Consider the following 12,886-nt stretch of genomic DNA (forward strand, 5'->3'; position numbering starts at 1 on the left):
ATTCAGTAAGAGTAAAATCTTTAAGGCACTTGTTTCTCATTTTTTTCAGACCTAATGTATTTACTGGAGTGATTGCTTTCAGGGAGATTTGATTTAGTAAAGAGAAACCTCAGACAAATTACATGGATATCTACCTCACTGTATTTCCTTTGGGACATTTTGGTTGGATCGGGGTTTGTTGCAAGAATTATGGTTTCAGTTACAACAGCTAAAAACACTTCTGGCTTCAGCCAAAGGAGGACAGTTTTTAAGTCAACATCTGATTACTAGTTTGAACATTTAATTCAGATAACTGCTGTTCAGTGCAGGGACTAAGAAGAGATCTGCAGTTGTCCAGGCTTCTGAAGATTTATTGGGCATAATCTTTTGACATGATGGCTCTATGGTTTGATATGGTTGATTTCAGTGCAATATTCTCTGGTAGATTTTGGTGTCTCCAGAGGAAAATCCAGCAAGTTTAGAACTGAGGAGTAATTTTAGAGGTTACTTTTAGTACTGTTTTGGCAGAATAGTCACCCAAATTCAGCCTACTTAAAGCCTGTGAGCAATGAATTCTGCCACTTATTGGTAGATTTTTCTTATAGGTGAAAATATAAATTGCTCCAAGAAACCTGCTGTTGCATACATGATAAAATATCATTTGTGTAAGTTCATACAGTCTGAAGCAACTGGTGAATGCAATCATTTAAAATGTGTGTGGAAGCTGTCAGTTACTTGTTTATTAAATTGTGAAGAAGTGCTTTATTATTTTTCCAGAACTCTTGTAGTGTCTGTAACTACTGTTTCGAGCACTGAAAATAATAATAACAATACCAAGCACTGGAAGATATTTCTACATCATTTCCCTTGATAACGAAAACTTTCAGTCCGCTGCAGCTGTTAACAGCACTTACTTTTTAAGTGAGTTGAAATACTCTGATTTTGTGATTCGATATATTTATAATATAAACACGTCTCTGTGTTTAAACAAGGAGCAATTTTTAGCATATTTGCTTTCTTAATCTACTTTCCCATTATTTGACTTCATTCCACGTGGCAAGGATTCTCAAGGGAGGTGCTCTTTTCTGTGTTTTTTTTTTTTTTTTCCTTCAGCAGTCTCCTGAATAAGAAATCTTAATATCTTAATTAAAATCTTAATCCCTGAACTCACATAGCATCCAAGAGATTGATAGTCAAGGCCACCATTACACGGTAGCACGGATGATAGAAGAGGTGAACAAAACTTTTGTCACTTTTGTGTTTTCCCTGAGATGCATCTTATCCACAGTACTTTTAATCCAGCTGTTTTGCACGATGTTTTGTTACCATGTGAAGTGCTCTACACGTTCAAAGGCTGGAGCCATTGTGATCATTTCCCACACAACAGATCTTACAGCTGAGTAGTGCTGAACTGGGATGATGGGAGAAATGATTTTATGTTTATTTGCTCATTTCTCTTCAGTTTGAGGTGAGTTCTGTTACATCTCAGAAGATACACGTACAGCTGTGCAGAGATGATAGGCTTAGTGCATTTTGGGTGAGCTCAAGGCTCCGTAGTGGCCATCCCATGTTTAACATTGCTATCTGTTTTATGTGGTAGTGACCATCATGGGTGGGGTACTTCTTGTTGCAAGATTTTCTATCAGCAGTTGGCTGTTGGAGTGGCTGTTGTAGGCTATCTTGGTTTTCTTCGTACTCTGTCCTTGTATCTTCTCTTAACCTTCGTAGTGCCCATTGTTGGTCTGTAAGAAGTTAGGGGAGTTTTTGAGGTGTTTTTAACTTAGATGTGTGATTGACTTCTTAGAAACTTTCCAGTTAGGGGAAAACATACATACTTGAGCTGAAAGGTCACAGTCTGAAAAGATTAACGTCATATGTTGGAGGAACTCAGTGGTAGCAGGGAAGCTATTTCCTCAGCTTAGGCAAGGAAAGGGAGTTTTTAGGGGTGTGACTTGGACAAGAAAAAGGTAGTCCTTCCTGGAAAATGAATTCTCACTTAATAAAGACTCCTCTCAGCCAACATTAGACTGCTAATTGACAATGCCTCGTGTCTTTTTGGTTCTTCCTATTTTTGGGAAGAATATATTTCCTATATTAGTTTAAGCAGAATCATCTTATGGCTTATAAAGAGCTGCTTTTAAAAATCTTCTACATTCAAGTGCTACTTCTGTGTGTCTGTATTCTAGAGTTTGCTGGGGTGATGCACATGCTTTTCCTAAAAGAAAAAAGGCAAATACATTTAGAAAGAGATTTGCCATATTCTCATCACTTCTCAATGATTGCAGAAATTTTAGGTGCTCGCTTTTCCTTGTCGTTGTAAAATGTCTGAGGTATTAGAGAAGTATTAGTCATGCTGAGAGTAAATTTCTAATTGAATGTTGACTAGATGAAAGTTTGTCTAAAATCTTAAGAAAGAACTAAAAAATGGAGTTATTGGTAAGCTAAAATGACAGGCATTAAAGAAAAAAAAAAAGCACACACAGAAGCAATTTGTGACATCAGAGGCATTCTTGCTGAAAAAGAAAAGAGGTATAATGCCTTTAGTCTCTCCTTGTAGCTACTGTTGTCTTGCTAGCTTTAGTTAACACAAACACTGTAGAATCAGTGCTGGTTCTCTAATTAATGCATGGCTTCCCAACCCTCCTCCTCCAAGGCTGAACCTTGGGGAACAGGTTAGTCTTGTATTGTTACTAAACTTCTGGAATGAATGGCCATACTGGCAGAACTTACTGCACTACTGTATTTGTTGGTAGTGGCAACAGTGTCTGATGGTCAGCCATGCAGTGCCTGAGGGACTTGTGAAACCTTTTTTCCCCTACTTTGCAGGCTACGTGTATATGACTGAAAAAGAAAATCCTAACAACAAAAAATACTTGTGAAAAGGGAACATTTGTTCCATAAATAGAAAGTAGAATGCACTTCTTGTAAGCATGTGTAACAGAAGTTTGCTCCGTCTTTGCATTGGAAAGAGGCCTTTCAGAGTCAGTTTAGCAAAAGCTCTTAGTAGGCAAACCTGTAATTTTTTTTTCAGCATACAGAAGCATTCAGTGTTTGTGTATCTTACAAGTGCCGTTTCTGGTGTGACTTTGCAATATTAACAGATGAACATCTAGAGGAGTTATTTTTACTGCTTTCTTCTACCTGTTTGCCAGCTGACATGGAAGTTGTCTAAAGAAGGTAAAAGATGCTGCTTGTTTAGGAGCTTTGCAGTTGGAACACACTATTCTCCCAATACTGCATGCATTTTTTTGTTGTCAGAGTCACTGTATATGTGAGATGCAGAAAGCTGAAGTCCGTCAATAATGAGGATAACAACCAGTGCAAAGTCACTCATCCAGGAGGGGTAGGTTTTTGATTTTTTTTTTTTTTTTTTGGCATGACTGAATAGTCAGGTGCTATTGGAATCAGCAGCAGCTGCAAAGTTGTGGGTGTTACGAGATGGAAACCATTGACTGCAGTGCTGATTATCTAAACAGCTCTTTTGTATGCTGGCAGCAGTGGAATTTCTCTTCCTTCCATTTTCCGGGTGACTTCTTATAAAGTATGACAGCTTGTCATGTGTGATCATCATCACATCAGTCCCGTGAGAACGAGTGCTCTTCTGCATACCCTCGTCCTTTTGGTGTACAGGGTGAAGCACAGGTTAAAATAAGAGTTTGCACTTGCACATATTTGTTGTGCTTGACTGTGAAGCAGTGGTATGGTTTTTTAAAGAGTCAGCCGTAAAGGGGTTGACAAGGTGTCAGTGAGTGTCTGTTCATTAACCAGAAGGAGGAACAGTTTGCTCCTCTCTGGAATTTATGGCTCAGTGTGACAGAACAGACTGTTTGAGAAGGGATTTCAGAAATTAAATGAAGTTCTTCTGAATGTGGTGATGGTGACATAATTGTGAGGTTGAGTAAAATAGAATTTTATTGACTATCTGTTGTTCCTTTGGGCTCTTCACTTAAAGAAATGTTTTACACTGACCTACGCGTTAGTTGGCAAGAATTTGTCTCACAGCTGTCTATCAGAAAGAGCATTAGTACATTTGGTGAGTTGATTCTGTGGATTTTTAACATAGCTTCCAAGTGTAAGAGACCTTGCAAGCTACTTGTCGAGCATTTAAAAATGCAGAAATATGCCTGGTGTACTTTATTCCACATCTGTGTGTATACTGTTGTTGTGGCTTTCACGTGCTGATGTGAAAACCAGTGATGCTGTGTCTCCATTGTGGAGAAAATGGGAAGGTAATACAGTATTTACAGTAAATTTAAGCATATATAAATAGAAATAAACCAAAGAAAAGGGGCAGTTGTTTGTAGAGCACCACATTCAGGTTTAGTATTTTCCAAACAGAAATGAAGAAGTGCTGGAAAGCTGTTTGAGTGAGGAAAGAGTGGGCACAAGCAGTATTATCAGAAGATCAGCCAGGAGCTACTGTTTAGATCACACTAGTCCCAGAGGAGAATTCTAATATACTGAAGTAAGAGAGCTAAGAAACTGTGTTTTGGGTAACTGTTGAAAGCAACAGTGTTAAGGGCTAACAAGGACTAATAATTAGCTCAAATTATCCCCAAACTTTGGGAATTAAATGGCTGAAAGTGAGGTTTTAAATAAAAGTTTCGTGATCAATTTCAATTCATGTATTTCGGGAGTAAGTTGATGCAAAGCTCACTTTTAGGTCCATGTAGATACAACAGTTAGCTCTGAATAGGACATCTTAGGGAATCGAAAGAGGAAAGAAAATTGCAGTGGTAGGCTATTGGCTCAGTGATGTATAGTGAAAATGAGTCAGTGATTATTAGAATGGTTTTCGTGTACTTTCAGAATAGAATTTAAAGAAATGTTTGAAAGCTGATGGAATAAGCCAAGACAAATGCTGAAGATGAAAAACACCAAGAGAAAACAGCTAAACTAGCCTCTGCACCACTACCTGTGCCAGAAAGCAGCCAGCAACTTGCTGTACTGCCTTATACTGGAAAAGTTGACAGTTAGAAGGCAGTTCAAATGTTCCAAAATACTTATGCCTGTTTAGAAACAGATTGTAGTTCCTCTCTATGTTTATATACATACACAAAATAATAATGAAGATGGTTAAAATTATATACAATCCTGAATGGTAGGACTGAAACAGTTTCTTGTGACAAATGACACAGAAGATGTGTTTGTGGTATTTGGGAACATGCAGCCATTTCGTGTCTTTAAATGATGTAATTAGGAAATGAGCATTGACAGTTGACTGACCATGGTGGGGTCACTGCTGTTACTTATGAACCCTGTACTAAGTGATTTAATTGTGGCCTGAGGTTCCCAACAAGCAGTGAGCTGATGTACAGTTGATATCTTGTCAGAACTTTTCACTGACAAAGCAGAGTGGTTTTGTAGATTTTGCAGGGATCAGTAGAAACTTTGTATTTCACTATTTAAAATAAATGTTGAGCTGAAGTTAAGACTGAGAGCACCTGTTTTGTTCTGTACTTTGATAATGAGTAAGTCAGTTTTAATGGTGACTTGTTCATGCTCATTTTGGGTTGATTTTGGTCTTAAATTCAAGATAAGGTTGCTTTTAAAGCTGTTACGTGCTCTGTGGCTTTACAGGTCTGGATTTCTAATTTTTTTATTATTTTTTAGTTTTTAATATTCATTTTCTATCTTCCAGAAATGTCAAACTTTGTGTTTTGTGGTTCATATAATAAAACTTACTTAAATGCACTTAAGGCATTGCATATCATGCTGCTTTCTGAAATAAAATTTTCACCTTGAATTCCTTTGCTGTTAGTATTTCGATATCGTGTTCCATTATTTACCTTATTTGAAAGATTGCATTGGAATGATTTCTCTTATTTCTTCTAGGGACTCAACAACAGCTTATGGCACAACACGCTTCAGAGAAAGAGGCTTTGGAAAAGATTAAAATAGAAATCGAGGAGGAGCTAAAACATCTCGATGAAGAGATCTTGGAAGGTGCTCTTCAAATTTCCCCCTCGCAATTGATGATTTCTGTGCAGTGTAATGGTGGTTAATTTGTAACAAGTGCTCTAGTTAAAGAGATACTTGGATGCATTGAATCTCTTCACCTCCCCTCTCCAGCTAAGATTTCTACACATTGTCCTATGAAGTTAAATGTGACTGTGTGGAATGGTGCAGTCTAGCCAAAGCAAACAATTGCACTGCTTTCATTAGACTGCTATAAATAATGAAATGTAAACAGCCCTTAAGCTGCTCCATGACAGAAGTGTAAACATACTGAAACAACCAGAATTCTGGGGAGTGTGGACTGCAACCATCAGATTTCTCACCTCCACAGTTTATTTTTTGGGACATGCTTTAAGAAGTAGGTGTGGCTTTTATGGGACTCCCAGCAAGAGGCAGTTTGGAACCAGTCTGCCTTGCATTTCAGATGGGAAGTATGAACTAGAATGACTCTATATCTGGTTATCTTAATCCACATAGGCCTTTCTGAGAAATTTTAAACAGAGAAAGAAAAGGTTTATTAACAGAGTATTGTTTCAAAAAGACATGTTGTAGTACTGCTGCAGAAATTCCTAAGTGGGCAAATTTTACCATGGAAAAGAGGCTTTTTCAATGCTCCATCAGGACTGGCTTAAAAATTAGCATAAAGATGAGAATATTCGCTAATTTGCTGGTTAGTTGTGAGATAAGGGTAGAGGGGAGAAATGTAGCTTACAGTCATCTCTGACTTGGAGGTATCACTTCCAGATTGCATTTGGAACATACTTGCTTTACTAAAATTTGTTCGAAGCATGCTGTGTCTATGGAGTTTTCATTTCTTTCTCCATCATATGAATTGTGTTTAACTGATGGGGTGAGAAATCTGAGGCTGCTGTTCTTATATGTGTCTACTTTATTTTATATATTTTTTCTTTCAGCTTTTACTACTACAGGATTTGACTGCCACACTTCCCCAGTGTTCAGTCCTGTCAATCCAGAAAGCTCAATAGAAGATTGCCTGGCTCATTTGGGGGAGAAAGTATCCCAGGAATTGAAAGAACATCTGCACAAAGCACTAGAGAGCTTGCTTAGCAAGTGAGTTTCTATTTGTTTTTTCAAAGGGAAGGTGTTTGGATTTTGTGTTATGATTGCTACTGAAATGGTAAAGATAACACTACATTCTGTATTGCATTTCTCTTTTTCAGTATCTCTTTATCTGGTTATGTTCTTGTTTTGTGTTTTAATCTGTGTGTACTTCTTTGTCCTCCTCTCTTTGGATTAATGTAAATTTTTTTTTTTTTTGGATAATGAAAATTTTCCAAGCTTTTATCATTGAGCTTCTGAGACCAGTTGAAGTATTTTGACTAGTTGGTGAAACCAGAAGCTGAGAGCTGCCAATTGCCATTGCCAATTTTATGAATACTGGGTTGTAGCCATGTTAACTTGCCCTACCTAGTAGTTAAGAGCAGAGCTGGAGGCTTAATACATAGTCTGACCCAGTCTGAGTGGGAGAGTCATCTTGAAGGGAAGGTGTGTGGATGCTTCATGGCAACCTTTTAGAACACGGGTCTGATGCAAATGTGACTCCATGAGCTAACCTTGGGGCATTAGGAGCTGTCCTTCCTGTTTAATCTTATTGTTTAAATAGCACATGAACTTGCCATGCTAGTATCTTGGTTAATGTCATTTGTAAACTTGTAAAATTGCTGCGGTTGCTTGTTATTCTAATAAGAATTACTAGCCTCGTTTAAATGGATCCACTTAAAGTATGCCTCACTGTTCAGAATGACTTCTAGAATGTATTTGTAGAGAGCTGGAGCTGTAGAGTGCTACGTTAGGACAGTTACAAATGAAGTTGTAGAGACAGGATTATCAAATAGCTATCTGAGGCTGTTTTATGGATTCACTTAAAGGAAGCTGAGAATTACTAGTATTATTCCCTCCACTGCTCATGAAATGTATCCTGGATATCAGTGTCTAGCAAAAAACTCAGGTCTCATAGATGGGGTTGAGCATGCCATACAGGCTTTGAAGAGGCATCTCATATCCTTGTGAAGAATTCCCTTCATGGCAGACTTCTGCAATACTGTTAATTTTAAAGTTGTTCCTTCTGAACGAGAGAAGACCTTTAATTGTCAGGTTTCTGAAGAGGTGTGTGGAGTCGCTGTCCTTGGAGAAACTCCAAAGCTGTCTGGGTATGGTCCTGGGCAGCCTGTTGTAGGAGACCCAGCTTGAGCAGGGAGTTTAGACCAGATGACCTTCAAAGGTCCCTTCCAACCTCAGCCTGTGATTCCTTAACTAGGTTGTTGTCTTCTTGTAGAAGCTATAATGGTTGTTGATTTTTATGTCCAATTTTATTTAAGACTGATGAAATCAACCCTGGATTCAACATCAGAGGTCACACGTAACGTCTGACTAGACAGATGGAGGCAGTTGGCTCTTTTCACTGGCTCATCCGCAGGAAAACTCTTCATTTAACTTTCAGTAATCAATACATGTGCAGTCTGTTTCTGTATATAGGTTTGATAGGATGAAAATGTAAGTTTAATGTTGTGTAAACTAAAAATTACTTAACAACAAAAAATGCCTTGCAGGGTACAAGTTTTCCTTTAAGCAACAAAAGATGTGTTAGTATGTTCCTCCAGAAACAGCAGACACTTATCTGCCTTAACAAAACTGTGCATTCAGATGTTGTACTGAAGGACATGGTTTAGTGACAAGTATTGGTGATAGATGGACAGTTGGACTGGATGATCTTGGAGGTCTTTTCCAACCGTAGTGATTTATGATTCTGTAAATATATATATGAAGTCTGAAATGCCTATGAAAATGTGGTGGCATGCACATTTTTTTGTAAAGTGAACTAGAAGTACTGTCTAGACTCTCAGTAATATCCTTCCTGCAGCTGTTGTTGCTCTTCTCATCCTAGTGATTCATTTGGATTTGCATTCTAAAGGGATTAATGTACCAAGAAAGTTAAGAGAATGCACTTAGAATGACAAGCTCAAATTGTCTTTTCTCCAGTGTACTTTAATTTTGTTCTTTCACCAGTGTTTCTTACTATAGCATTATTTGACAAAATATTTGTTTTGCTAGTATTTTATATTTTCCTCTCGTGTGCCTATACGCAAATATCTTTGTGTTATAGTACAGCAAGCCTGTTAGATTTTGGAAGGTTATTAAAGTTCACTAAGCAGTTAGCATTTCTTCTCTCCAACATCAGATACCACTTTCTGCCTTAAACTGAAGTCTGAACTTGCCTTCTGTCTTGGTCTGGCTTCAGGACAACTGCTTTTGAGGCAGCACATCTTCTCTTATCACTTGTCAGAAAGTCTTCATTGTTGTTGCCTGTAAGGTACTATTTGATCTTGGAGGAGAGAGAGTAATTTCATCATCCCAATTCAGAGAACCTAGAGGTGTGATAGATTTAAAATGAGAAGTCTTTGTTGAAATGTCTACTGAAATACGATGATTATTTTTGCGATCAAAAGTGCTATCTCTTGCAGCTAAGTACTTGAACTCTAACATAATGTTAATGCTGCCAAGTGCATGTTGGTTGGTAGCAAGTCAGAGAACCTACTTATCTAATATCCTTTAATTTGTAGACTATCAGATTTCTTTTAATACTCACCTAACCAGTTATTTGAAATCGTATAACTGGAAAAAGGCGATGCCTTCTTGCCCAACTGCTGCTGGTGAAATATGAGATTTTTTAGCTCTTGAAAGTTACTTGCTGTAATATATGTGAAAAAAAACTTATTATCAGAAAACTGAGAATTTTATTTTATTCTTGTTCTTTTGTTTCCTTTTATAACTTTCAGTGTTGGTTTAACTTCTGCAGGCCAGTAACATATCAAGAATATCGAGAGCGCACACAAGAGACAGCCGCACATGCCAGTGGATGGAACAAGGTACTGAATAAGTGGCTTTGACTTGGTATCTCTTGCATCAATTTGATGCCCACAGTGTTTCTTGCAGCGGGCAGCTATACTTTACAGAGGACCAAAATTAAAAAGAACTCACTTGTTTTCAGTGTGAAATAACATGTATTTTCTTAATAAGGGATGTAGACATACTATGTAGTTTTTGGATAATTTAGCCAGAAGTGATTTAATTGAAGTGTTCGGTCAATCTTCCTTTATTACAGTAAAATGAAATGTTAGAATTGTTGCTTGACATAATTTTTTGCAATAGTTATTAAAAAAATAATAATTAATTTCCCAAGATATGCTTATTGTTCTAGCAGTTTCAAATGCGATCTGAGACAATAATGTTTTCATAATATTTGTCTACCAACTCTTTGCTTCCAACTCAGGCTCAAAATAAAATTGCTAGCATCCTCACAGTGTTTCAGTTGTTCATAATATGTAAGGAGAGTGTGTGCATACCTGGTTTCAGGAGTAGTTGTCTCAAATGACACACTTTTTTACTTTCTTTAGAACGTGAAGATCTGTAAGCAAACTGCCTTGTGGTAGCTTGAAAGTAGAATGAGTAGAATTCGTCTTTCATTAATCATTCCAATTCATAATTAGTTATTTTCTGAAAGGTTCAGTGTGCATCAGAAAAATAATGAAATAACTATTTGCAAACTTAATGAAAAATGAATGTTAAAACTTAGTCTCAGAGTTAAAATAGAGCAAGAAATCTGATTTAAAATTTCATTTTCTTAACTAGATTCCACTGCTTATTTCAGAAACTGATCATCTAAGAAAGGGTGTGGGCACTTTTAAAGCAGTTTGTTAATGTTGCTTGACAAGTTCAAGCCCATGGCTATGGCAGTTACAATTGCTGGGCTTGCTTTCAGGTTGTTGTGTTATGATTCATAACATTTTAGTGAAAGTAACCATGAAATCTGGTTCTCAAGGAGGTGCTTTAAGATAAGTACCTTTTACTTTCCACTTGATGGAGGGAGTGGACAGAGCTTTGTTTGTTTCCCTACTGCATCTCTTCTTGCAACTGTAGCCCTGGGTGGGTTGATGTGGAGATTTATGATTCAACCTGTGTTGCTGTTGCATTTGTGCAACTTGTTCTTGAAGACAGCTTTTGTTCTTTGTCAGCTTTTGATGGAGAGGATTAGCCAGAAGGTTTCTTTATCATCATCTTTACTTACCTGTAACATTTGTTGCAGTCCACAAGCAAACCTGAGTGGAAATTTTGTGTAATAGTACAGCATCTGTTTATATTGTTTCTGTGGTAGCTTGATGCTTCAGGAATGTTTAGCAGTTCCTTTAATAATATTGTTTTGAGGAGATGGAATATGTTTCTTTGGTTTCATTTCCTTTTAAATTCCTTTACTGTCTTAAGTAGAGCCATGTTTTATAACAGAAAAGATCTAAGTACCTTTCCTCCAACTTTAATGTAACTTAATTCTCAATCCAAAGAAGAAGCTGTTAGAAAAAATAATAAAAGTAGCAAGAAATAGACATGTAGTGTTAGGTCTAATTAGCAGGCATGTGTAGCAGCAAAATGAAGTGGTGCCTGGCCTTAGGTCTGTGAAGATCTGAAGAATATGCATTTAAACTGACTACCAGAAGACTTGTCCGCTCTTGAAAATTTACTGATATATTTTTTCTGTAAGAAAATATCTGTAAGAAGAGTGTGGGAAGCAGTGAAGATAGTCCTTGGCATGACTGCATTAAGAGGGGAAATACAAATTAATAAGTTGATAGTATTTAATAGTGAAAAAGATGAGAGAGAGGAAGCAAGACACACAGTTCTCCTGTTAGAAGAGTTACTTATGGATAGTTTCCTAACACTTCTTCAGGTTTTACATAAAGGTGTATCTCCTGTTGAACTTGTTTTTGTCAATTTGCTAAGAGTGATGCAGAAAAACTTTTCATCATTCCCTGTTACATGCTCCTGGATATTACATATCCTTTAATTGTTTGGTTGGAGCAGAAACTGAAAACACAATAGTTGTGGCAGATGAGAAAGGGTTAAAAATCTAGAAGGGTTTTCCCACAGATAGACTTCTGGGTGGTACATCTGTGATGTACCAAGATGTCTGTGCTTTTTGTAGCCTACAACTGAGAATCTCACTTTACATTTCTGACTCTTTGCTGTCGAAAAGAAAATTGTATGGCCCCTTGAAGCAACTTGGACTTGGTGAGGAACCTAAGTTAGAATTAACTGATTTTCTGTTGTGATTTCACTTGTTATCAGATCTTGCGTTTATTTGTGCATGTGTGTGTATAGGTATCTTTCATTATATGTGTTTATGTAAAAAAAACTCCTCCTATTTAATGTATTGACTGTGATGTGCTCAGAGAGTCACACCAGTCCCCTAACAGCACAGTATCTCTGTGGCACAAGGCAGATCCAAAGCAGTCCTTGCTAATCTTACCTGATGTTATGTGTATGTGAGACACAGCGTAAGGTAAGCATGTGCTTCTGGGTAGGTATTGCATTAAAATAGTGATGTTAGGTTAGTTGCAAGTTGAATGTGAACAAAGGCTTGATCTGCCTCCTTTACAGTTGGGAAGGAGTCATTTTTCATCATGCTAATTTTCACCAAACCTGTTCGTTGCTCAAGAACATAAAGAAGATTCTTTGAGATGTAGCTGTTTTTTTTACCATTTAAAAATGTGGGCCTTTTCCAGAGAGCAGTGGTATGTCTGAACTGCTGAAGGGTTGCGATTAATTTACAAGGGCTTGTCATGTGAAGGAATATTTTCAGTCACTAAAAAGTGAGCATTCATCTCAATAAGAAAATATTGCTGGGTAAACATATGCGTAGGAAATCTGTTCATCCCCTGACATCCCACAGAAGCAAAGTTTACCTGTAGAAATTTGAAGCACTGGTTCTCAGTAATAGAATTTCAGGAGGAGAAAAAAAAATACTTCATGTGTTTCTCAGAAACTGCAATGTGGAAATAACAGATACAGTGATGGATTCTGTAAAGAAAAGGATGAGGCTCTCTTTAAAATAAAACCAAGCTACTACCATACCAACTTTAGAGGGATTTGTGTTTCT

At 37.3% G+C, this 12,886-nt stretch overlaps 1 protein-coding gene across 2 annotated transcripts in view; it reads left to right on the top strand.

Moving 5' to 3' along the window:
• BCL2L13 (BCL2 like 13) overlaps positions 1-12,886 on the top strand; it is a 42,138-nt gene that overhangs the window by 8,122 nt on the left and 21,130 nt on the right. For both annotated transcript variants that reach the window (XM_042837727.1, XM_042837728.1), the window contains exons 3-5: positions 5,815-5,925; positions 6,852-7,008; positions 9,755-9,824. In XM_042837727.1, the coding sequence (XP_042693661.1) occupies positions 5,815-5,925; positions 6,852-7,008; positions 9,755-9,824 (338 nt within the window). The remainder of the gene's footprint in view (positions 1-5,814; positions 5,926-6,851; positions 7,009-9,754; positions 9,825-12,886) is intronic.

The sequence above is a fragment of the Centrocercus urophasianus genome, unplaced genomic scaffold (genome assembly GCF_019232065.1).
Source record: "Centrocercus urophasianus isolate 14NV4802_14NV808 unplaced genomic scaffold, USGS_Curo_1.0 seq_73, whole genome shotgun sequence".
In the NCBI taxonomy this organism is placed as follows: domain Eukaryota; kingdom Metazoa; phylum Chordata; class Aves; order Galliformes; family Phasianidae; genus Centrocercus; species Centrocercus urophasianus.